Below are 26,008 nucleotides of genomic sequence, written 5' to 3' on the forward strand. Positions count from 1 at the left end.
GAAAACTGACCTCCAGATATTGTTGGGCAGCAACCCTAAGTGTTTCTTCTCATTAGCTTTGCTAGCTGGGGCAGATGGGAGTTGCAATCCGAACAGCTAAGACCTGCCCTCAATGCACTGCCACTTTTGAGAAACATTTAATTATTCTTGTTAATGCAGGTTTTGCCTTTGCAGCAGTAAGGACCAGAGGTATCTTCATATCGCAGCTGCCTAGATGAAACTTCCATTTTGCTAAAGATGGACTACCGAATAGTCACATTTTGGCAAATGATATGTCTATGGCTCATTTGAAAAATTAATTGCAGTTTGTAGTTTAACTAAAAACCAAACCAAACCAGAACAGTCTGTTTCACTGGCAAGTCACAACAGATGACATAGCTTAAGAACTCGAAAATCGTCTTGTCTGCTTTGAACAAATTAGTTTATATTAGGATATACAAGGAAAGCCTTAGTACTTAAAATGTCTGAAACCCCAAAGCCATGCCTGTCGTGTCAATGCACATATGTGGATGTTTCCAAGGAATTACACCAAGAAGAACACCACTCCTCCTTGGGTGTGTGGCACAACTGGTTGTGCAAGCAGTCTGTGCGAGAGGTTGTACAACAACACCTGGAGAACTGCTTACAAAAGATGGGTTCTGCTGTTACACAGATTTTGCAACCACTTGCACAACTTAAAGTTTACACCAGTGTAGCTACACAACAGGGAACTGGCCAACAGATTGGAAAATAAGTTATCTCTACTAAACTTTTTCTTGTCAGGAAAAAAAACCCAAACAAGCATGAAAAAATAAAGAAGACAAAAATGTTGTGGCACCTTAAAAGCTAACTGCTATATTTTGATGTAAGTTTTCTTGGACAAGCCCACTTCCAAGACCACAACATTTCTGTCTTTTCTTCTTTTTGGTTTTGCCTGACACGCTAGCACAGATTAGTTCTTCTAAAACTTTCCTGCAGCCCTTCTGTCCTAAAGGCTTGCTCTCATCCAGAGATATCCAACCATGAGATCAGTTAGATTAATCAGACTGGTAACATGTTTATATTATACAATCAAAACTGAAAAAAAAATGAAAGAAGAATTTGTGCCCCTCCCCCACCTGTATTGTTATATGAGAGCATAAAGAGAGGAGTTCAGAGCTCAGAGTGTGACTTACAGGTGAACAAGCACATGTGGTTGAATATCCTGGACCTTCTGCTGTATACCTGTATGCCTTAGTGAGATCTGAGCTGCTCCTAGCCCTCTGTTTCCAGCCATCTGGACCCACCAACTTCTCAGCATTGCTAGGACTGTGTCTCATGTGATACCCTGCACACACTTACCAGTGACTGAGAAAGCTTGCATTCTCTCCCTTTATATTTAGTTTAGCTGAAGATCTGATGGCTTAACACATTTTGCCACATTTTACATCCATGTTTCTTCCACTCCACCTAGCCCGATGGCAAAGTCTGGAGAACTAACTTGCACACTTTTGCAAAATGGCATTTGGTTCTAATAAATGTATTACCTGACTGCAGTTTTTGTTTGTTAAATATCCTGGAATTCTTTGACTATATAAATATAAACCGATGGAGATTCTGGGTAACAATTTTGAATTAACCGCCTTGAGTACTCTACCCAGATGTGCTGTTTCTTTTACAAGTACCTCAGTATACTTTAAGTGGAGTAACGTGGAGTGCTTTCAACAATCTTTCTCACCTTTGCTAGGGGCATACATACATAAAGGAGGCAAACCTATATCTGGTTGAGAACATTCTTCTGTCTAGTTTTAACAGGAGCATAGATTGGATGGATGTTTTTTGACCAAGACCATTTCCTTCTTTTCCTTTTGTGAAAAACAATAATACTTAGGAGCAAGATGAGTGTACAGACAAGACAACATCCAAAGAATATCAGTGGCTTTTTTTGCATTAGAAATAGGCAGAGAGTACAGGGTGCTTTTTCCTTTGGTTGATTACACATCTTGTCTGCAGGCTCCAAGGGGAAGCCATTGTTGCTGATTAGAAGGTTGTAGAATTGGACAGAAGACTTGGCTTTGGATTCAGAGGTGAAGAACCCAAGTCTGGGTCTGGTGATCTCATCAGTCAGTTTAAAAGCAAAATACCCTCGTACATTGATTTTGTCCATATGATAAGCTGAAAGCAACAATAGAGAGATAAAAGTTAATTATTGAATTGTGCCAGTCTATTGAGTGGAGAAGCCATTATACAGCTCTTACAGGTATCATTCACCCACAATAATTGTTTTACTCTTGTCTTTTCCATTCCTTACCCACACTCTTTTATTTTTCATGGTGTCTCCCCTTGAAAGGGCAGGTGCTGTTGGACGATGACATTTCCCATAGCTTGTTTCTAAGCTAGTTGCACAATTTAAAATTATTGAACCATTTGAAGTATAGGTAAAATTAAAAACAAATTAAAATGTTAATATCATTCCATTATCCTAAGGGGGCGCCATCCCCACATACTGGGGCAGAAAATTACAGAAAATAACTGTGTGTGAAGGAGTACCTTCTTTTGTTTATCCAGACTCTCACATTGGTCAATGCTAAATTCTAGGAAGTTAGAAAGGAGACCTTCTTTTGGTCTACTTTTTCTAAATGAGGCATCAAAACTATCTCCCATTATTTGTCTCCAAAGGTCAACCATGATGTCCATTCCCCCTCAAAACTGTCACTCAGCCCCCCCCCCAAAAAAACAGCATTTCCCACATAATCAACTTACTCTGGTTGTTTGTCCTTCTCAGACTAACAGCATAATACAGTATATTTGTGTAAGGGTAGTTTTACAGTTTCCTGCCATTATCAATAACAGCTGCCACCAGATGGAGTTGTTGCAACCACAACGAATATGCATCAGGTGGAACCTAAGGGAAATCCTTGCATTTATTTTTCTCTCCTATTTTGTCTTGCGTACTCTGCATCTTTGGGGAAATGAGGAGGAAGAGGCCAATTGCTATTCTGCCTCAAGCAGCAAAATGTCTTAGGGTGGCCCTGATTCTCACAAGCATCAGTTGACGAGAAACGTCTGTCTGACTCGGGAACTGAGACTGTTGGCTTTTTGATCACCTACTCACCTTTTAAAGCTTCTTGTACATAGTTTTCAATGTAGTATTTACGGAGGGCATCGTTATTTGCAGACTGATCATCTACCCCGCTGGCTGTGATGTAGATAGCGATGTCGCCATAATGCTTTTTAATCCAATTTAGGACTTTCCGTAACCCTGAAGGTACCACCGCCACACGAGATGGGGAAAGTAGGCATGTGAAATCTTGCAGAAACTGAATGTCCTGGTCAATTTCATATCGACTTCCATTTTTGGATTCATGGATCACAAATCTTGTGGTGAAGTGGTTCAAGGCATAAAAATCAGCTGTCCCCTTTACAAGTTCCTTCTCTCTGTCTGTGAAAGATGGCAAAGAGGAACTGGAGAGGCCTTCGCTCTTCTTATAGGCAAGGTATTTCCTCATGGCTTCTGGGTAGTCTCCTGTCACAAAGATGGGATCTGAGAACCATGCTATTTGAAACTGAAGAAATCTTTCAGCAGCTTGCCAGTGGGTATCAAGAAAGGGATTGGCTGGTTCTGCCCAATCAGAATGCAGGGTCAAGGATATCTGACCATACTGAAAGGATCGATATTGTTTATCATAGACATGCCAGGCCAAAGCGTGTGCTATTAACAAATGGTGTGCTGCCAGGTAGGTGTCATTACTGCTGCTGTTGTAAATATCGCTCAGTCGGTTGGGCTCATTTATTGTGATCCAGAATTTAACCAAGTCCCCAAGTTCCTTGAAACACATTCCTGCATAGTTTCTAAAAGCTTGGATAGTGGACCGATTCAACCATCCGCCATTTTGAAGTAAAGGACCAGGCAGGCCTAAGGAACGATGAGTTGGATAATATAAAGTGACCACGGGGTTCACACCGCGTTTGAGCATTTCACTGATCACACAACGATAGTAACGAAGGACTTCCCTGTTTATAGATGACAAATTGCCACTAGGCAAAAGGAGTGACCAATCGAGTGCAAATCTGTAGTGGGTGACTTTCATTTTAGACAGCAGCTCAAGTTGTGTTTTAATGCTGACAAAGTCAGTACATTGAGCTGGTCGTGTTTTCAGCTTCACCCCTTTCACCTCATAGAAAAGTCCATCTCCGGTAACATTCCAGAGATACAAGTTGGAATCACAGAACTGTGGAGAAGAAGCGACAGATTCTGCCTGCAAAGGAAAATAAAACATTGGATCCTTAATTATTCCTCCCAGGTAATGTAGAGTCGAATTATATAAATTATCCTTTTTGGGTATTTTGTTAACGGCAACTGCTGTCAGTGCTATGGATCTAAGCAGTAAATAGCATGCCAAGCTTTTCTCCTGCCATCACTAGAGACTACTATTCTATCCAATAGTTACTTTGCCTTAGTGCAAGAGCAGGAAACCTTCAGAGGGTGGGACACACATGTCTATACCTGGGCCCTGGGTTCCTGCAGCCCTCACTTTCAAACAAAGATCTTACAAAAATATGTGTGTATGTGTTTTAAGAGAAAGGCTTGCTTGCACTCTATAAAGGCCCTGAATCATTACAAAGACCAAGGGGGAGGGCTGTGCAGTTCCTTCAGGGTGCTGGATGAGCCACAAAACATAGTCAAATTGCCTCCAATCCTCTTAAGAGGGCACAAGGGTACATTTGGGCCCAATCCCCATAAAAGTTTTAAAATAAAAGTAGCCATGAGGAAGATGCTGTGATTCCATATTTGGGTTTTGGGAGGACTGCCTGTTGCCCACCCCTATCTAAGCAAAATGCCAAGGAGGGAAAAAATCAAGGTATCGACTATGAACATGTAAATTGCAGGTGGCTGTGTGAAAGCAAGTGGATGTACTAGTTCAGTGTTTCACTGGTCTGCAGTTGTTGTTGAACTTCAACCCACAGAAGCCCTGTCCTGTCCAACAATGTTTGGGATCCTAATTCGCAAATGACCAAACAATTTGGAGGAAGGTTAATCACCTTGAGACCCAGCCAAAGTGAATAAAGGCGCTGCTGTCAGGTGGATCTTTTGCCCAAATTAGTGGCATTCAATCTCATTAAAAGGGGTTGTACATGTACTAAAGCAGTGGTTCCCAACTTTGGGTAACCCTGGTGTTCTTTGATTGCACTTGCCAGCAGCCTTCACCACCAGCTTTGCTGGCTGGAGTTTCTGAAGATCACATTCACATTTAAAGCATACTTAGTGCTCCAGCACTTTCATTAGGGGCTCAATGCCTTCTGTCAGCTCCAATTAATATGTAAAAAATGACCTCACCTGGATATAGGTCATCTGATCATAATCACCCATGTTCTTCTAGCCTTCCATTTATCTCAGTGCAGTGGTCAAAATCCTGTTGCTTAGTGTAGTAATGACTGCACTAAGGAGCAGGACTTACTAAAGTTGTGACTTTAGCAAGTCCTCTTGCAGTTAGAGTTGATCCATTTGAATCAATAGAACTTACAGAGGAGCTGACTCACTAAATTTCTATTGGTTCAATAATCCTACTCTAGTACAATTTATTGCACTGAGCAATGGGATTTGGGCCAATGTATTGTATGTTGGGTTGTCCGTATGGTCCAGAAAACACATCTAGTTCAAAATTGGTCTACAAGTGGATTAACTGGACTAGGTATTTTGATTATGCAACACCTGTTTTGCTGCTGCTGCTGCTGCTGCTGCTGCTTATTAGTATTATTATTATTGTTGTTGTTGTTGTTGTTGTTCAAAAACAATAGGCACAGTCAATCAAAATTATAAAAAATTGATTGGTATTATATAACAGACACAAGTTTTAACCAAAAATCTAAATATCTGTTAAATATCAGTGCAGTATGTATGCTGTTCCTAATATTGCTGTTTTTTTGGTAGCTCTGATGATGTTATGGTTGTGGGTTTTTTGGGCTCTCTGGCCGTGTTCTGAATGTTGTTCTTCCTAATATTTTGCCAGTCTCTGTCGTCAGCATCTTCAGAGGACAGCACTATGTGCTCTGATGATGTTATTTCTGAGATCTGTAACTGCTTATAGCATTGTGTGAAATGTGTTGTTGTTGTTATGCTAAACAGCAGGGTTTCAGCTGGTATGTGCTTTCTTTGATGCTGTGATGAGATGATTACATGATGGAAGGGGAACATAGTACCATCGTGAACTACCACAAACTCCCCACAGCCAGTGTTGGCAAGGGAGGCTTTAGTGGCCAAAGGCACAGCTTCACTTATCCTTTAACATGTTCAGTCATTGCAACCACATACAGCAAGTTGTAAGACTGAAGAAGGAGAGAGAGTAACACTAATGTAGAAGGAACAAAATGAGCCACAAGGGAAAAAAATCTGCAAATGACAAGAAGCAGCATGATTAACAGTCAGCGTTTCTTTTCCCTCTCTATTTTGTCAGTAGCTGTATTTATTACTACATTTTATCATTCTGTATCTCTCTCTCAGCATTAATCCTTCTGTTTCACTGTCAAATTACCTTCTTCTGACCTTGCAAGGTTTTCTACTAAACTAATAAAAGAAATTATGTATATCCCCAAACTAACTATTAATGTGGATTGATATCAATGAGTAGTATGATATGTTTAAGCCTTTTTAGCGGTTGCTTGGAGCGGAGTTGAAATGAAATTATATTTCATTTTTCAACAATTAGAAATGTATTATAATGAAAAGAACCCACTACCACAGAATACGGAAATTAATATTTTAGCACTTTCTTCTTTCTTGGTGTAGCCTCCCTGCCCAAGAATTATTTTTTGGCATTCTTGACAAAACTGAACAATAGGCTGTGTGGGTTGGAGTGTTTTTCTTTTTAGTGTTGCTTTTTTGTTGTTGCACAAATTGATTTTGCAGAAATACAGCTTTAACATCAGTAATATTTTGACCAAAAATAACACAAATTGTGCAAAATGACAATGCCTATTGCTTTGTTGCATGTACTTCTATGGAACAGGAACTTCAGAGAGGTTATCTGCATCCTTTTAAACAGACAGACAGTCCTCAATCACCACCTCCTCTGTGTTTGCTCTCTGCATCTCAAAGTGAAAGGATACTGATTTTGCACAAGGACAGGTTGCAAAATTATGAAGCCTATGGCCAAAAAAAATTAAAATTAAAAAATGCACTCTTTGTTTCATTCTCAGTTGCAAGCAAAGACTCTTGTGGAGTTTGAACATTATTCACTGAGGAGCCTTGTCAAGATAGTGCAACCAACAAGAATGAAGAACACAGTGTCTGTTTTATATCCCCTAGAGCAGCGGTCCCCAACTGTTTTGGGCCCGCAGACTGGTTAGGGGGGCTCTGTGCATGGGGGTGTCAACACAACACACACACCACGAGTGCAACACAGCCCTGCACATGTGACATACCCACCATCTCCGTGGCCCAGTTCCGGCAAGCCCACGGAGCAGCACTGGGCTGCGGACCAGGGATTGGGGACCCCTGCCCAGACCACTGCCCTAGAGGCTATGAAGACTGCTGAAGAGAATGTCTGTTGTGATAGTGGCAACATGCTGAAGGAAAAACTTTCTGAAGCGAGGTTTGCCTGCCATATTTATAGCCTTTCATTCACTGAGCAATTACTTTTTTTTTACTTAGGCCCTTTAAATATTTTATAATTGTTCCTCTCCATTTTAATAAATGATATGTTGTATCATTAACACTCTACCTATTTTTTGAGTCATGCAGACACCCTCTGTTATGAGGTAACTAAAGAAACATAGTTATCTAGTAAGTTAAATAAATAAATCTAAGTGGAAATCTCAAACTATTTTCAGTGATCATTCTATATAAGAGGCAATATCATTCAGAGAAGGTTAGGAGATACCGAATTTATGATATCTAATGTTTTAGGAAACTCTGAATAAGCAAAAAGTTCTTGTTTAATCTATTTGATCTCAATGCTATGTTACAATTTATTATGCTTACCTTCATAACTGACTCTGTTACACCCCAAGAGAAGTCACAGGGAAACTGTTTGTGCAACGTTGTGATTGATTCATTCCTAGGAAATCCATTTTCTTGTATGATTTGCTTGTAATATAATGCAGACGTCTTAGGAATCCGTTCCTTTTCTTTACTACTGAAATCTATATAAAATAGTCCACGTCGGTTTTTTACACCATGTTGCCATTCATAGCCATCCAGGAGGGACCAAGCCATGTAACCAAACACATCAATTTGATCATATTTAATAGCTGTGTAAGGGAAATATATGTTATTTTAGCATAACTTGAGTATTATTTGCATCAGCAATGTGCATATAAACATAGTTTTGGGACACGGTTCTTTACGTAGGAAGCTGCCTTGTATCAACTCAGACAACTTGCCCATCTGGTTTTGTTGTTATTGAGATCTGTTCCTCTAGGATTAATCAATGGTGGGCTGTATACTTTTGGTAGAAAGGACAAAATAGGATACTTCTATCTTTTTGCCACTCCTCCTCTCCTCTCTCCTTCTTCTGTTCCTTTCTTTTTCTCAAACAGAACATCTTCATCTAGTGATTGGTGTGTGTGTGGGGGGGACACCAGGTAGCTCTTGCCAGATACCCAAATGGATTTCTAGCTTTGAAATTGGGCAAAGGGCTGCAGGTTACCTAACCTATTTTAAATCGTTGGCTCCAAAGGGGGATTTCCCCTTATCAAGGAAGGCAAGGCATTTTGCCATGCCTGCTTTGAGTCTATTACTTATTAGCAGAGAAAGGTGATCATAGAATCATAGAAAAGTGAAGTTGGAAGGGGCCTACAAGGCCATCAAGTCCAACCCCCTGCTCAGTGCAGGAATACAATCAAAGTGTATCTTCCAGGTGATTATCTATTTTTTTTCTTGAATGCCTTCAGTGATTTACATTTCAAAACTCTTAAAACACAAATATGCAGCTTTCCATCGTTTTTTAAAAAATAATACTGGTTTTTTTCTGTGAAAAGTGGGAAACCACTGAGGAAACACAGATTGAAGACTGTTTTTTTGATAAAACTCTGTGAATGAGGCAGTGTGATTGCACAGTAAAAAAACACACTGCACAGTAAAAAGCACACAGACATCCAGACAGACATTCTATGTAATGTGATTCGAGTAATATACCAATTTTAGTACCAAACAACATTACAAACCTTGTAACACCTTATTGATAAAATTCTTCATTAAGTAGATAACAGTGGTGTCTTCTGTTTGTACATGGCCATTTGTGAACCACCCATTTTCTGCAATCAAGATTCTAGGATTGTTATATTCCAGTTTAATCCAGTTCAATACTTCCCTCAGGTTGAGAGAGAACGTTTGTCCCATTTTGGGGAGCTTATTTGGTGGTGTAAAATTATCGGGACCAAAGGAGAAAGCAAAGAAGTCAGCAGTCCCTTTAATGTAGTTTCTCTCTGCCTCAGTAATATTTGGCAAGAGAGAGGTGAGTTCCATCTTCAGCTCTTCTGGGTAATCCCCATCCCCATGTATTGGCTTAGCAAACCACCCCAGCACTTTCTGCATGGATTGCTGACACTTTGCAATGTCTGACGTGTCCTTGAATTTGTTCGGTTCAATCCAGTGGGATCCCAATGTTATTGACAAATATCCTTTCTGATGGGGTCGAAAATGGGTGTTATAATTATGCCAGGCTCTTGCATGGGCCTAAAGGAGGAAAAATATGCAAACACAAATAGTATTTGAGTAAATATTATAACAGTTAAAGTTTACAACAATACAAAACAATTTGAGTTTCATAGTAATTTTTACAGATGGAGGGTGATACAATTATTAAATAATGACATGATAATCTGGTTTTTTGTTCATTACTGAATTGTTTACTATATGCTTTCCATTGCAAAAACTATTTTTATTGTTATCAAGATACATAACATTTAATTCATAAAGTAACAAAGCTATAGGATGAGATTACAGGACTGTAAAGAATGTCAATTCACTGCGATCAACTAAAAATGACTTTCCACAAATCAGCATGTAAGGCAGGAAGAGGAGCATCCTCTTTCTTTGAGTTTACAAAAGTTTTGTAAAAACGGTGTGCCATCCCCTTTTTCTCGTAACGCCTCGGCTTGAGCAGTTAGCTTTTCTGTAAGTCCTATGTACCAGAGGTCACTATACCAATGAGAAATGGTAATATCCATCATGCCCTTCCAATGAGCTGCAATATCCAACCTGACAGCTAAATATAACATTGAGACCAGCTATTTATGTAATAAATTTGCATTTTCTCATTGAAACAATGTCAGCAAGCCGAGAGGGGGCGAATTGGATTTTTCGATTTGTAATTTTCTCCATCTGAAAGTAGACTGCATTCCAAAACATTTGAACTTTTCAACTGTGTATTAATTTTAAATTGTGTTCCCTTAGTTTGACTGATATGTTCTGAAATACTGATTTTTTTCCACATTGACTGCCTGATATCATTATCAATGCTGCATTCCAGATCACTCTCCTAAGTCATTTCTAACTCCTCCTTAATGTCATATAATACTGAAATAAGCTTCAAAAGGAAGGATTTGTACAGACTTCTGTTTTTGGATGGTTAGTACCGTAGTACAGCGCTGAGCTATTTGGAACCAAGAATGTGTTACTCCTTCTAGCTAGTTATTTGCTCTGTTGTGTTTGGAGTTTGGTTAATAAAAAGACCTTGCCACCAATAAGGACGTTTACCTTTCAGTTCCTTAAACTGAAGGAACTTGTCTTTACCAAAATAGAGAGAGGGATCAGTGGAGAGGGAGAGATTATTAATCTTTTAAAGTATTTTAGCCATATTAAAAACATGTTCTTTTAAAAAGGGTTTAGGGTTTTCGAAACTATTTTTGATTGTTCCTACACACAAAAAAGAAGTTCACCTTACTTGATCTACTTTATATTTAGATTGGCTATCTCAAGAAGTAGCCAGGTCTGAGTTCTATCATCCAAAATAATGCAAATCAGTTGGTTCAATTTAAGTGCACCGCAGTAGGTTTTATGATGGAGAATCCAACTCCTCCTAATTTCACTGATCTGTACATAGCCGTCTTAGATATCCTCAAGTGTTTGCTCAGGTTGATAAAATTATTTAGCACTCCTTGCCATTGTGAAAAAAAATTGTGCCCAATACAAATTGGAATAGTTTGCAGTAAGAAGTTACCATATTTTTCCGTTTATAAGACACTACTTTTTCCTAAAATTGTTACACTGAAAATTGAGGAGCGTATTTTACATGTATTTTAAAATGCCCTGATACATTTGTGTCTTTAGTAACTAACATCCAACCGTCATGTTTCTATTTTCATTTCATTTTATTATGTTTTTATTATGTGGTTTTTAATGTAATTTGTATACTACCTTTTATACAGTGGACCCTCGACTTACAGACGGCTCGACTTACAGACTTTTCAAGTTACAGACTTCTCTGGCCGCAAAATTTAGATTCGACTTGCAGCTGGAGAATCGACGTACAGACCAGAAAAAAACCAAAATGGAACAAAAATAGAATAAAAACTGCCAGTTATGGGATTAATCGGTTTTCAATGCAATGTAGGTCAATGGAGATTTGACCTACAGACTTTTTGACTTGCAGCCACCGTTCCAATACGGATTAATTCCGTAAGTAGAGGGTCCACTGTACTGTTGTTGATTACCCTTGTTATTATGTTGTTGTTTATCCTCTTTGTAAACTGCCCAGAGTGGCTTTGGCAGTCAGATGGGCAGTATAAAAATCAAATCAAATCAAATCAAATCAAATCAAATCAAATCAAATCAAATCAAATCAAATAAATAAATAAATAAATAAATAAATAAATTTATTTATTTATTATTCATTTGATTTATACCCCGACTATCTGGGCTACCAGATAAAATAAGCTGAGATAGCTGCGGAGAGAAAAAAACGGCACATACCTTGCCTCTGTAAACAGGCTTTTTTTCACTCATGAGACTTAGCTTCCTATAGTCAGGAGATTTAGCTCCTTCCAATCATGAGCTTTATGGAACTTAGGTTAGCTGATGCTGTACAAACCAACTGGAACACACCTCGCTGGAGATGGAGCCTGTAGGCTCAGATGCAACAGGGACTCAAAGTGTCTGACTGTTCTGAGCCCAGAAGCTGAATCCTCAAAGCTTTCTCAGTTTTTGGGTTAGAAAAGTGTGGAGGGAGTGCTGTTACAAATGGGGGCATGTTATAAATTGGAAAATATGGTACTTTTGGAAGTATGATAAGTTTAAATGCTCCTATCTGTCCAAACCGCCCTTGAGCATTTCTTTGACCCCATTTAGGACAGGGCAAAAAATTCAAAGAGATGGCACTGGTAAGTTTACTTGAAATTACTATCCTCAAATATTTACTCATACTTGTACTCACGTGCATAATTGTAACATACACTGCTATGGACTAGAATTAATTTCATCAGAAGAAACTCATTAAAGCTTATGCTACAATGGCTGAAATCCAGTAGCAGTCTTGCGAGGCTGATGTGGTTTTGCCAGCTCCACATGGATTTTAGTAGCAGTTAAACAAACTATGGACCCTAACTGTGCTCAGCTAGCCTTAATGCAAGAAAAAGGCTTAACTGTTCTCACTTTGAGTAACAGCAACTGAGAAGCATGTACCAGCATGCTTGCTCATTCAGGTTAAACTTGTAACATGCAGCTCTCAGCCACAGTTTGAAGGGGACGTGTAGACCATCTAGTCCAGCCTTCTGCTCAGTGAGATAATCCAGTACTCAAAACCACAAGGTTTAGATACAATAGGCAAGAGCTCATGGTGTACAGCTGTGTCTTCCAACAGAAGGGAATGTTCTGAGCAGTTCAAGATAAAGAGAGAGGAGAGGAATGAAAGAGGGAAGCCCCAATTGTGGCAGCCTCCTGCTATTGTCCCCTCATCTCCTACCTCCAGTGCTTACATTTTAAGGTGCTTATCTCATTCTGCCTGATAATAAAGAAAGCCTCTGTGAGGTGAGAATACTGTAAATAATTTCAGGTTTTCCCATCATGACATGTTCAACTATGGAAAAACTGCCCCTGCTGAACCTCTGCCTGCCAGGTAGCTGTCACAGGTAGGTAGGTAGGTAGGTAGTGTTTTATACGGTACTGCATATTGCCAAAAGCTGTTGACATTACTTAACCTGTTAAGTGCATAATTTTATATGCTTTCCTCATGAATGACAGCTCAAGATGTATTGGATATTAAAGATGGAGAATCTAAGAGCACTTCCCAAAGGTAAATATATAATACATTACATTATTGACTACTTTTTGTTCTCAAGTGTATTTCCAAATATGCCACAAAAACTTCATCGTGTCTAATGTTAGGGCCTTGCCCACTATATGCCATGATCTGCCACGTAGTAGATGGTTATGTGCAGAGATGGGGATATTTGTATTCATAAACTAATATGAATATCCCCATCCCAGGTGCACCTAATGCGGGTCCAGCCCTTAAAACTGGCCTGTCCACTCACATGCCACTGTGCTGCCAGCCTCCCACTCTTTTTGCCAATTGCTGAAAGTAGCTCCATCACCAGGTCTTAAGGAGAGCCTTGAAATGAATTTGACCTATGTGAAGCAATTTGACCTCTCCTCCTTTGCTAAAGATGCCTGTCTGATTATCCAGAGATTATTTCTGAGGCTTGCATCTTTGACTTGGGATGAAGAGGCTATAGCTTCACATACAGAGGAAAATGCTGACAGATATTGGGAAACACTGCTTTGAGGTAACTCACCAATGACTTTGCAAAGCAGTTCTGCTTAAACATTATTTTATGTGGAAACTGTCACTAGTTGAGCATGTCTAATCTCTGAGTGGAACAGAGTCCAAGAGAGGTGGCAGCTTGGGGAATACTTTGAAATCTTGGGAAACATTTTGGAATGACAATATGGCATGACCTGGTATCAGCTGTTTTATGGGTTTCCAGTGCCACCCTTTATGTCAGAACATTTCATCAAGCTCTAGATGATTTAAATGAAGTTAAATGGAAGGGGACACATCAGCATCAGCCATGTACTGATAAATCCTATTAGCCATAACACTCAATGGATGGCCTTGGATTTAGCCTATGCAGGATAGCTGTGAAAATAAACTGGAACAATTGTAAGCTCTGTAAATAAAAATCAGGATCAATGTGTTGGAAGGGGTCATATTTTCTTCTCTAGAGGACACCTTATCACTTTCTGTTCCTGGCATTTATCCTGTCTTGCCCTGTCTCTCACTCTGACTGACAGACCACAGCCACAGATTATGAACAACTCATTAGATATTAATTTTTGAGCAAATTTTGATTAGAAAACTGATGCCTTCTTCTCCCCACCAGTTTCTATTTAATGCTTAAACCATTATACACCTTGAAGGTCAAGGCTAAATGTTAAGGCTGGAGTTTCTCAACTCCAGGCTAAAAGTTAAGTGGAGTTTCAGTCAATAAGAGGGGCTACTGTAAATCCTGGATATATAAGGCAATAATTTCTGCACATTTTCTTATTATTTTAATCAATGTCTCATACTAGATGATTTAATTTAAAACGATAGGGAATTTTTTAGAAGTTAGGAATTTAACCCTAAATCAATATTAATTTCTGAAATATTACTAATAGTAGACAGCAACTTGTGTTTGTTTGCTTTCCTGCAACACTGATGAACATACAACAACAAATTCCGGATACAGAATGCTTCTTAACCAAAAAACACTGGATTGCAATACAGCTTATAATATCTATTTCAACATGGCCAAAAAATGCTTCATTTATTTTCTTCATACTTTAAATGGAAGTTAGCAAAAACAAAAAACAAAACAAAATAAATTTGATCCTTCTGTACCTGGAAAAAATAACTACATACATTTACTTCATACAGTATCTTGCATTTAGCATACATACAAATATATATATTTACTCAGAAGCATGTTGCATGGGATTTAGGGTGTGATCTGACAGAAACAGCTTACATTTTGGATTGCTCATGGCACAGTCCAGGGCAAGTACTTTTGCAGCATTCACACAACACAGAGAGATTGGGAACCAGCCCAATCTGCTCCACACCCAAACTGGATGTTGGAGCTACCCATTTTTATGGATCCAGGCTGAAGCAATACCTGTAAGAACAGAAGGGCTGCTCTAAGAGAGATAACTCCAAGCAAAGCAACTCTTTCCAGCACTATAAATAAATAATAAAATTCATCCCTCCCCAGAAAGATTAGAACCACACACCAGAAAGGCCACCGTTAATGACCCATGATAATGGGTGGAGAGGGACTGCAGAAAAACGACCCATGATAATGGGTGGAGAGGGATTGCAGAAATGGGATTATTCCTCAACCCCAGTCCTTTGTCCTTCTAACAAGCCTATTCAGGACAGGGGAGAGTGATACCAATCTGGAAGATATATCAGGGATCTCCTACTAACTCTCCTCAGACTGAAGAAGCTACTTAGATGAGTAGTGAAACATTTCAACATAACAAGAAAGAAATCCAGTTGCCATGACTCAACTTCTAGATAACCACACCTGGATAACTGAGAATCCTTACAGATATACCCATTATTTTCTTGAAATCATGGGAAACAGGGGAGGTGCCAGAGGACTGGAGGAGGAACAATGTTGTCCCTATCTTCAAAAAGGGCAAAAAAGAAGAACCCGGGAACTACAGGCCAGTCAGCCTGATATCAATCCCAGGAAAATTCTGGAACAAATCGTAAAACGGTCATTGTGCAAGCACCTAGAAAACAATGCAGTAATAACCAGAAGCCAACACGGATTTGTCAAGAACAAATCCTGCCAAACTAATTTGATCTCGTTTTTTTGATCATGTCACCTCCCTGATAGACAGAGGGAATGCTGTAGACGTAGTATATCTCAACTTCAGCAAAGCTTTTGACAAAGTGCCCCATGCTATCCTGAATAGCAAGCTAACTAGGTGTGGGCTGGATAGATCAAGTATCAGGTGGATACACAACTGGCAACAGAATCTGAGGGTGATGATTAATGGTCCTTCTCTAACTGAAAGGAGGTAACTAGTGAGGTACCCCAAGGCTCAGTCCTTGGCCCGGTGCTCTTCAACATTTTTATTAATGACTTGAATGAGGGAGTGCATGGAATGCTTGTCAAATTTGCAGATGATATCAAATTGGACAGAATAGCTAATACCCTAGAAGACAGAAACAACATTCAAAATGACCTGGATAGGATGGAGCACTGGGCTGAAAGCAACAGAATGAAATTCAGCAGGGATAAGTGCAAAGTAATGCACTTCAGAAAAAGAAACCAATTGCACAATTACAAGATGGAGGATACCTGGCTCAGCAAAACTACGAGCGAGAAGGATCTTGGAATTGTCATAGATCACAAGCTAAATATGAGCCAATAGTGTGATGTGGCTACAAAAAATGCTAGTGCTATTTTAGGCTGCATTAATAGAAGTATAGTTTCCAAATCCTGCGAGGTGCTATTCCCCCAGTATTCAGCAGTGGTTAGGCCTCACTCTAGCCGCCTACAGTGGCCTTTTAGGCCAGATGGGTGGGGTATGTATGTACAGTGGTGCCTCGCATAATGATTTTAATTGGTTCCAAAAAAAAAACGTTATGTGAAACATCGTTATGCGAAACACCATTTTCCATAGGAATGCATTGGAAACCGATTAATCCGTTCCAATAGGCACGGATTGCCGTCCTTAAGCGAAAAAACCCATAGGAAACATCGTTAAACGATACAATGTTTCCTCCATTGGAATGTATTGAAGCTGACTCAATACATTTCAATAGCTTTGCGAAGTCAATTTTTGCAAAATTAAGTGTGTCATAAAAGGGTCAAAAATGGTTTTAAATGCTTGGATTAGCTTCTGCACCCTCTAAAACGGATGCAAAAGTTAATTTGGCTTTGATCTGACTTTTCGTTAATTTATGGTGAATTTTTCCCCCCAACTTTTGACAGCTGTCAAAATCTGACAGCTCCATTATTTCCTATGGGGGAAGAAAAAATTCACAAAAAAATAACGAAGACTCAGCAACTGTTCTAAATGCTTGGGTTCGTTAGAGGACCCCCTAAGTCGTGTGCAAACCTGATTTGGCTTTGATCTGAACTTTCGTTAATTTATGGTGAATTGTTTTCTCCCCCATAGGAAAGCATGGAGCTGTCAGATTTTGACAGGTCCATTGGTTCCTATGGGCCGAAAAAAAAATCACCATAAATTAACGAAAAGTCAGATCAAAGCCAAATCAGGTTTGCACATGACCTAGGGGGTCCTCTAACGAATCCAAGCATTTAGAACCGTTTTTGACCCTTCTAAGACACTTTTTAAATTGAAAAAAGAAACATCGTTAAGTGAAGCAGGGGACCTAAAATCGCATTTGTTATGCGAAGCATGGTCCCAAACTTCGCTAAGCAAAAATCGCCCATAGGAAACATCGTTATACGGTGCATATTATTTTCTTTAAAAAACACATCGTTATGCGAATTCATCGCTAAATGAGGCAATCGTTAAGCGAGGCACCACTGTATGTATGTATGTATGTATGTATGTATGTATGTATGTATGTATGTATGTATGTATGTATAAACAAACAAACAAACAAACAAACAAACAAATAAATAAATAAATAAATAAAGTATTGTGTCCAGTTCTGGACACCACACTTCAAGAAGGATGGTGACAAATTGGAACAAGTTCAGAGGAGGGCAACAAGGATGGTCAGGGGGCTGGAAACCAAGCCTCATGAGGAAAGGCTGGAAGAACTGGGCACGTTTTGCCTTGAGAAAAGAAGACTGAGAGGTGATATGGCACCACTTTTCAAATATTTGAAAGGCTGTCATACAGAGGAGGGGCAAGATCTGTTCTCAATCATCCCAGAGTGCAGGACACACAATGATGGGCTCAGGTTAAAGGAAGCCACATTTCGGTTGAATATCAGGAAAAACTTCCTAACTGTTAGAGCAGTATGACAGTGGAATCAGTTACGTCAGGAGTTAGTAAGTGCCTCAACACTAGAGGCATTCAAGAAAAACTTAGATAATCACCTATGCTTTGATTGTATTCCTGCACTGAGCAGGGGGTTGGACTTGATGACCTTGTAGGCCCCTTCCAACTTCACTTTTCTATGATTCTATGATATCAACTGCTAGTGTAAGACATTCACGATTAAAATTAGTATTGACTATGTATAACATTGGGCATAGGCAAAAGATTATCTTGAGCCACCTTCTCTATCATGCAAGAAAAATGAGAGGATCGAGCCAATACTGTGCTGGTTGAGCAAGATCTATTTTTTATTGTAATTAAGCCCAGGACCAACAAAAGACAATATCTTTTAAAGTATCAAAGGTCTTATGCTGACTAGATAACCATGGATTAGACAGTCAACTTCTAGTAACTTTACTGGTTACTAGATAACTAACATTTTATCTGAAGCATGCTCTGGTAAATAAAACTCCTAGAAAATAAAATCTAATTGTCACATATTCTCATTTTCTCCCCCTGCCTCAGATTTTGTATATTGCCATGTATACATTTCATTTCATAGTGTTGTGACACAGTTGTATTAAAAGCAAGGTGAACAACCACAGCCTTCCACATTTTTGCAGCCCAAGAACTTTAGTCACTCCAATCTGGCAAGGGGAGTGGCAAAGAATTCTAGGAATCCTTACAAACCAAAAACTCCTGGAGGGCCACAGTAGTCTATATTTCGACAATTTATAACTGGACGGGTTTTACTTGTGGAAGAGCCATGCATCATCTTCTGAGGGAGTAAAGCCGGGCCTTCCAGTCTGGCATCCACTAACGCTGCAACCCCCTGTGTGAGAATTTGCAAGTGGCCGTTCCTAACTGGCAAGGGAAAATCACTTTATATATGCTCTGAGGGACTCTTTTTAAAAATTACTTCTTACATTAAATTAATCAGTTTTCAGAGCCTTGCCTAAAAATTATGAGCTCAAGAGCCACCACATGCTGATATTCCTACACTGAAAGCATAATTTAAGGAAACTATGATGAACATTGTTTTATTCTGCATCAGGTTGTTTGTCTGCCGCTTTATCAGAATAAGTTATCCCAATCTTTTTTAGCTAGAGATGCTAGGAACCGAACTTTTTTTGCATGAAAAGGAAGGGTTGTGTCATTGGTGAGGGGGACCACATGAATCAAAAGACTGGGCTTCTAATCCTTTATTTTATTTAATTGGCTAATATGTTTATTTGATTTCTATATTGTTATTATGTTTTTGAGGTTATTATTCAATGTGTTATTGCTGTTTATTTTGTTGTGAACCACCCAGAGTAGCCTTGGTAGCCAGACGGGTGATATACAAATTGAATTAATTGAATGAATGAATGAATTAATTGTCAGCAGCAGATTGCCAATGATTTAAGGCTTTCTTTATTGGCTTCAGGGTGAGCATAACTTTGTCTCATTGCGTGCTTCCCCCCTCTCTACCAGAAAGAGCTATCTGAAACTACCACCTGAGCTCTAAAGTGGAGGGGAGCTAGAAGGCATCAGTGAATGTGCAGGAAGGGACAACTTGCAGAATTTATCTCAAGAACCTGTTTTTCATAGGCTATTTATCTGTACCTGCCCACAAATATTTATGGAGAGAACAGCCCAGAGTAGAAGAGAATGCTGCAAATAATGGGCTTGGTTATCACACAGTTAGCAACATGTACATCTCTTAGATTTTTTAAAATTACTTTGTGACAAGTGGTTAGATAACAACAATTTGGTAGACAATGAGTGATAACTGCTAAGAACTTCATAATCCCTGGTTTTACTGTTGTAATAATTGATAGGTAAAGCATTAATTCAGTATAGGACAATGAGAGAGTGAATGGCCAGCAACTAGAACCTGAAAACAGCCGGCTAGTATTGGCAAGGTGGTACAGGCTACATGGCACACCTGGCTCTGTCTTCCCATATTTCACTGCCACCTGCTTATTAATCTGCCTCTTCCCCACTCACAAGGCACTCACTCACACAAATGCTGCAACTCCAGCAGCAAGGGCATCGGTGTGCATCACATAAGCAACAGAGGCACAGAGGTGATGCCTGATGGAATCCACAGTTTGGGCTGACTGCTTGTCTACATACACTCATGATAAAGGTATGGTTTATGATGCTTGGAGAGACGGTGCCCAAGCAAGACAGTCAACCAGCCTAAGCCAACAAAAAGCAAACATTTTCCCTATCTGAATCCTAGGAAGGTGGAAACAGCTGGGGAAGCAACTGCCCCCCCCACTGTCCCCAGTATCTACCACCTGAGAAATCTGCCTCCTTTTGCCTTGTGCCTTGTGCCTTATGTTGGCAAACATGACCAGAATCCAAGACTCAACCTTGCAAAACATTCTGGTCACCCACAGGGACCTTGCATATTGTTTTTCAGAGAGCAGTGACTTTAGACGCTCAGTGTTTCTCCTAACCACCCTCTGCTCCATGGCAAACAGTTTTGGGATATAGCATAAGATTGGGAGTTTGATTCTTCACTGTGCCTCCTTGGCAGGGGCTGGACTTGATGATCCATAAGATCCCTTCCAGCTCTGCAGTTCTAAGACTATTAGAAGCAGCTGCTGTTAAAAAAGCAAGAAAACCTAAATGTGTCTGTGCAAGAGTTTGGACTTCCTCTTGTATCCCTTTCTTTCTGTAACCACAAGAACCAAACACCAAGAGCAGGAGAATATTTGGGGATTCATTCTATATCTTAAATAATTATGGAGAAAAAGTATCAACCAAATCCTCTAATGCATATTGTATTTGCCATGTTCCAATTTATATTTTAATTAATCCCCAGTTTGATTAACTATACAAAGTTTTAGCATATTTTAAACAATCATGAACCCCAATATTGTGAAGGACATGAGTTAAACAGAAAGACGCCGTTTACCCTACCCTGCAAGAAAGTAAAGCATTAGGGAAAAGTCCAGCTGACTCATTCAGGTGATGTTGGCAAAACAATTCTTATCTATATATGTCAGACAGGTAGAGGACCTCACGGATTCCAGTGAAGATCAAAACATGAGAATTCACCATAAAAAAAAAAACAAGTGCTACATATTTCTCACTTAGATCTGTGGGTTTGGTGAGAGGACTTCTCACTCAGTGTGATGACCTTCCAACTTGCCTGCTCTAAGACAAAAAGCAACAGAAATCAGGGCAATGTAGGGCAGTGATCCTCAACCAGTCAACCAGTAGTACATGTATCTCTGGTGGGACACACATAACCTTCACTAAGAATTTGCTCTCCCCTCCCTTGCCTTTTTGCAAGTGTGACATACCATCTTCTACCAACTTTATCTGTCATATATGATCCACCTGTGACCTTCTGGCATACTACTAGTGGCTTTGAACGCTCAGTGTTTCTCCTAATCACTTGTTATCCTGCCCTCCAACTTACTGTACTATAAACAATTATGTAATAACAGAAGTTCAGTACTATATTATAAACATATAAAGGTCCTTCTTGGAAAAAGTTTTTTTTTTAAATCATAGTAGGATTTGACAGAAAACTGGAAGAACACCACATAGGGAAGCTTGAGAACTTCTGATGTGGAAAATTTTCTTTATTCATGAACAGCTGTCATCCACAGCACAACACAGTAGCCCAGGTGTGCTCTACAGATAGATCCTAGACAATTCTCACTGGTTTATGGAGATTCCACCACCCATCCAATGTCAGGAATTGCTATCGACACCAAGGCATGTCTTTTATCAAGACAGGTAGAAACTGGTTTAGCTTCTACTAAACAGATGAAAACCGGCCAATGGCACTGATGTTTTTTTCTGAGACCAGCATTGGTAGTGTTTCCTACTGTAACCCCATACCAACTTTGGAAACCTTATGACTACAGAATAAAAAATAAAACCTGCCGTAAATGTCACAGAAGGTTTAGTGGAAGCTAGAATTTTACGGTCTTTCTCTGAAAGAAAAGCAGAATGGACTCAAGTTACAGATGTCTCCACTAAGATCATTGCTTAGATGGTCATATTTTAAAACAAAACATGTTACCCATCACTTGTCACCAGACAGGTTACCATTATCAGTATCACTGTTATTATCAGATAAATAATTTACTGCATTATTCCAACAACAGGTTAGAGAGTACAAGAAAATATACTTTGTTTATTTCAAATGGTTAGCTTTGATTCTGGACCTTGACAATATATAGAAAAAAAGAGAATACCAAAGAATTCTTCCCTTGCTACTTAGGACTGACAAAAGAATGGCATAAAGGATTAAAAATATTTTAAAATTTCCTCTGAAATGGCTTAAAACATTCTTTCAGAACAACTTTTTCAAAGTAACTAGGTGTTACTCATTACACCTAAGTAAATAGGTTACTTAGATGTTACTCATTACATTTAAAATTGTTTTTAACTACAAGGTTGTCATACATGTTACTGAAAAATGTAGTCATACACAACTACATTATGAATAACTAGCTACCTCTTAGCTCTGACTTAGATATACTGTATCTCAATTCAGTGCTACTTAGTGACTAAACTATTACAACACTATCCTATTTATCTTCTCTCTTCCTTCAAGAGATGCTCAGGTTTACCAGTAATTGAAGTACAAAGGTGCACACCTTTTCCCTGCAATTTTGTTATTATGCCATTTTAAAATAATATTTCAAAACCATGCATTTGCTTGAGAAGCAGCATCAAACAATTAAGTCTCCATAGACTTAATTTCCTCTGCTGAGGTCTCCCACAGCAGTGGTGGGGAATCCAGAACTTTCCTGGTTTAATTCTTTACTTTCTTGTTTCTAAACACATGTGCGTATTCTGTTAAAGCAAAGACAAATAAAATATTACTATGTTCATGGCTGGTGGCTGACCCATGAACATCACCTGATGACTTACAGCTGAATGTAAGAACCTCGTATGGTGACCTAATGTTCTACCCATGGTTTATTTGTGACACTCTTACACACAAGAAGATCATCACCATCTGATTTGCAGACATTATGTTATATGTGTAGGTGACAGTTTATTCCCCTTTCTCACATATCCATCCAAGAGTAAAAAGTCGATGGTGGCAGTGAACCTACTGGAGGGTTTTTGACAGCCACGAATGTACTAGACAGCCACGAATGTACTAGACAGCGTCCCTTAAAATATATTTCCCTGTCTATTATGATTAAATGGTATTTGGGAAGGTGTTGAGCCTGACCACTGGTTTAGACAAATAATTTACTGCATTTCGGATTAATACTACCAACAGGTGAGGAAAATAAAATGACACCAGAATATAGAATATTTTGTTGTCATTGTGACACAATCATGAGATTCTGTTGTCACCTACCAACAGAGGAATCTCAAATGTTGCTGCGTATTTCTATATATAGATATACAGTTCAATTAATTTTAGAATTATAAACCAATTTCATGAGACATTAACTAAGTCAACAGAAAGATGATCACTTGTTTTAGAGGTATAGTTCAATGGAGTAAGGAAAAGCTATGGACTCAAACCCATCATTAGTGAATTAAGCATCTAGAAAAACAGAAGTGGCTTGACGTCATTCTGAAGTTCTTAAATATTGACATAAAGGATGTCTCTTTGCAAACAATTAAACAGAACTTGGTAACCTGTTAGTTCAGTATAGTGGACACTATTTGCAATGTGATTTTATCAGGCTAGGACATATATTTAATTATTCTTCATTTATGGTTACTTTGTTCAACTATAATTTGTCACATTTAGGAGTACTTAATCTTTTTTTATGTTGACCAAATAACCTCAACATATGCAGGGTATCAGTATGGGACCAAGCAAACTAAGATGAAAGGAAATGCAAACTCTCTAGTAGAGGAAAAGTAATTAAAGGCAGAATCCAGCCAAAATAAATCATAGAACAGTAGAGCTGGAAGGGATGCCAAAGGTCATCAAGTCCAACCCCCACCAAAGAAAGAAATCCAAAGCACTGAAGAGCTGACTGAGAATGTGATGGCACTACTTGGAGTTTAAGACACAATAAATAAAATTTACTTCCCACTGGAGAATGAATGATGTGTATATATGACCTAACAACTGATATTAGAGGAACATAGAAGTTGTCAACTTTTTGAACAGGAGCAGAGCTCTGTACAAGAGCACATGTGTTCCATACAGAAAGCCCCAGATTCAATAACTGGCATCTCCAGCTAGAAAGAATCAGGTAACTGATCAGCAGAAAGACTTCTGCCTGATGCCATGGAAAGCCACTGCCACTCAGAAAAGACAATTCTGGGCTATACAGACAAACTATCTGGTCTGGTGCAAAACAGCTTTCCTAGCTTTGGCTGGTTCATGTCTCAACACACTTTACTAAAAGAAGAGGTGTAGTAATTTTTCCAACAAACAGAAAATAAGACTTACTTATTTTCTCCAGGCTTTTAGGCTACCAGAAAGTAAGAAATATTTATTTACAAAGGCTGGACATAAGCAATCCTCTTTCAAGCTTGTTGTGAGTCACATTATATTCTCATACTATCTTTCCTTCCATTAGTTGCTGCAGGAATACCCGATCAAAGAAAAAAAAATCTATTTGTACTGTACCTTGATCAGATTATGTCCTACTGTGTAGACATCTCTTTCCTGCCTCTCCCCAGGTGCATGAATCCCCGTGCCATACCCATGCCAAGCAGCTAGGTAAGGATTGTGGATTGTAATCCAGTACTTAACCCGATCTCCAAATGCTTGGAAGCAAAAAGTAGCATAGTCATTGAAAATGTCAATCAGAGAGTCATTTTTCCAGCCCCCATATTTCTCTTGTAGTGCCCAAGGCAGATCCCAGTGGAAAAGGGTGACTAGAGGCTCAATGTGTCTGCGGGCGAGAGCATCTAGTAGGCTGTTGTAGTAGCGGAGACCCTTTTCATTGACAGCTGTTACCATCCCAGTGGGGAAAAGCCTTGGCCAAGAAATTGAAAAATAGTAAGAAGAAACTCCCAAAAAATCCAGAGCTGATAAATCTTTTTCCAGGAGATTGTAGCTGTCACTGGTTCCATCTGTTTGGAAAGACTGTGAATGAATGAAGTGATCCCATATTGAGGGTCCCTTTCCATCCTTCCTCTGGCTGCCCTCCACCTGAAAGGCACTGGTCCCCACACCCCAGAGGAACTTTGGAGGGAAAGTGTCATGCAGGAACATCTGAGTTTCATTTATGGGACTTAAACCAGCCTCTTTTTCCCATATAGTTCTTCCAGTCCTGTCAAATCCTGTAGTGGTTTGTAGAAAAAGAAATATCCATAAAGCTATGGATCCTTTTGGTCGTTGGGTAAACATGGTGCAATTCTGGAGCATATGTTAGAAGTCACATTTCTTTTTGGAGTCTGGAGAAAATCCATTCACTCCCCAGGATCCCTGCTGCGCAGCTTGTCTCCATTTGCCACTAACTGCTGGAGTGTCTTATCAAAGCTTCAGCAAAAACCTTGTGACTGTAAAACTCTGTTAATCATTAGCGTGAACTACAGGACTTAGGATCAGTCCCTAAAAAAGGAAAAAAGGCAAAATAATCCCCTTCTTATAACAAGTGGGACACCTACATGGGGGTCTTTTGTTGCTTCAGGGAAAAAAAGATGCTATCATTAACGCTTCTCAATCAATTCATAGTTGCTCCACATGTCTGAGAGAGCAGTCATGCTGGCTGGCTGTCAGAGGATACCAGTTGCTGATTTGATTATGTTTGAAGAGAACAGAGAAGAATGAGTTTTTTGACACAATTTATCTAAATGACAAGCTGCCACTCTTTAACACGTAATCTAATAGTTAGGAGCAAACGCCACTGTTTCCAGTAACTGCCGCTGTAAAAACAGTAAATTGTTTTTTGGCTTGTGACAAATTTCTGGAGGCACAAGATTTCATAGGTTAGGGCTTCCTTCTTTGGCTGCAGGAACAGTGTGTTTCCTTGGAATCACTGGCACAAAAGCATATGGGAATCGGTGCAGGCAAGCTGCCACGTTTGAGTTTGGGGTGGGTGTTCCCTGCTTTGGTACCTTCAAACAACATGGATATAAATCCTGACAGCAAGACACTATGAGATCTTTATACATTTTCTCTACTTTAAAAATGAGGGTTTCATTAAGTTTTTC

General features: G+C 39.3%; 1 protein-coding gene across 1 annotated transcript; it reads right to left on the bottom strand.

Moving 5' to 3' along the window:
• Positions 1-25,713, bottom strand: KLB (klotho beta). The gene is made up of 5 exons (XM_020786174.3): positions 24,477-25,713; positions 9,124-9,634; positions 7,940-8,208; positions 3,074-4,217; positions 1-2,133 (listed from the first exon to the last, which is right to left on the bottom strand). The coding sequence occupies exons 1-5, from the start codon at positions 25,218-25,220 to the stop codon at positions 1,733-1,735; spliced, it is 3,069 nt and encodes a 1,022-aa protein (XP_020641833.3). The 5' UTR covers positions 25,221-25,713; the 3' UTR covers positions 1-1,732.
• Between the last annotated feature and the right edge of the window lie 295 nt (positions 25,714-26,008).

This window comes from Pogona vitticeps, chromosome 5 (genome assembly GCF_051106095.1).
Source record: "Pogona vitticeps strain Pit_001003342236 chromosome 5, PviZW2.1, whole genome shotgun sequence".
Lineage (NCBI taxonomy): Eukaryota > Metazoa > Chordata > Lepidosauria > Squamata > Agamidae > Pogona > Pogona vitticeps.

Excerpts from the sequence above, each read along its gene's own strand:
- KLB (XM_020786174.3), bottom strand. The coding sequence starts at position 25,220 with ATGCTCCAGAATTGCACCATGTTTACCCAACGACCAAAAGGATCCATA. Across the intron at positions 9,635-24,476 it reads TAGGACATAATCTGATCAAG|GCCCATGCAAGAGCCTGGCA; the intron begins GTACAGTACAAA and ends TTCCTCCTTTAG. Across the intron at positions 4,218-7,939 it reads TAACAGAGTCAGTTATGAAG|GCAGAATCTGTCGCTTCTTC; the intron begins GTAAGCATAATA and ends TTTCCTTTGCAG.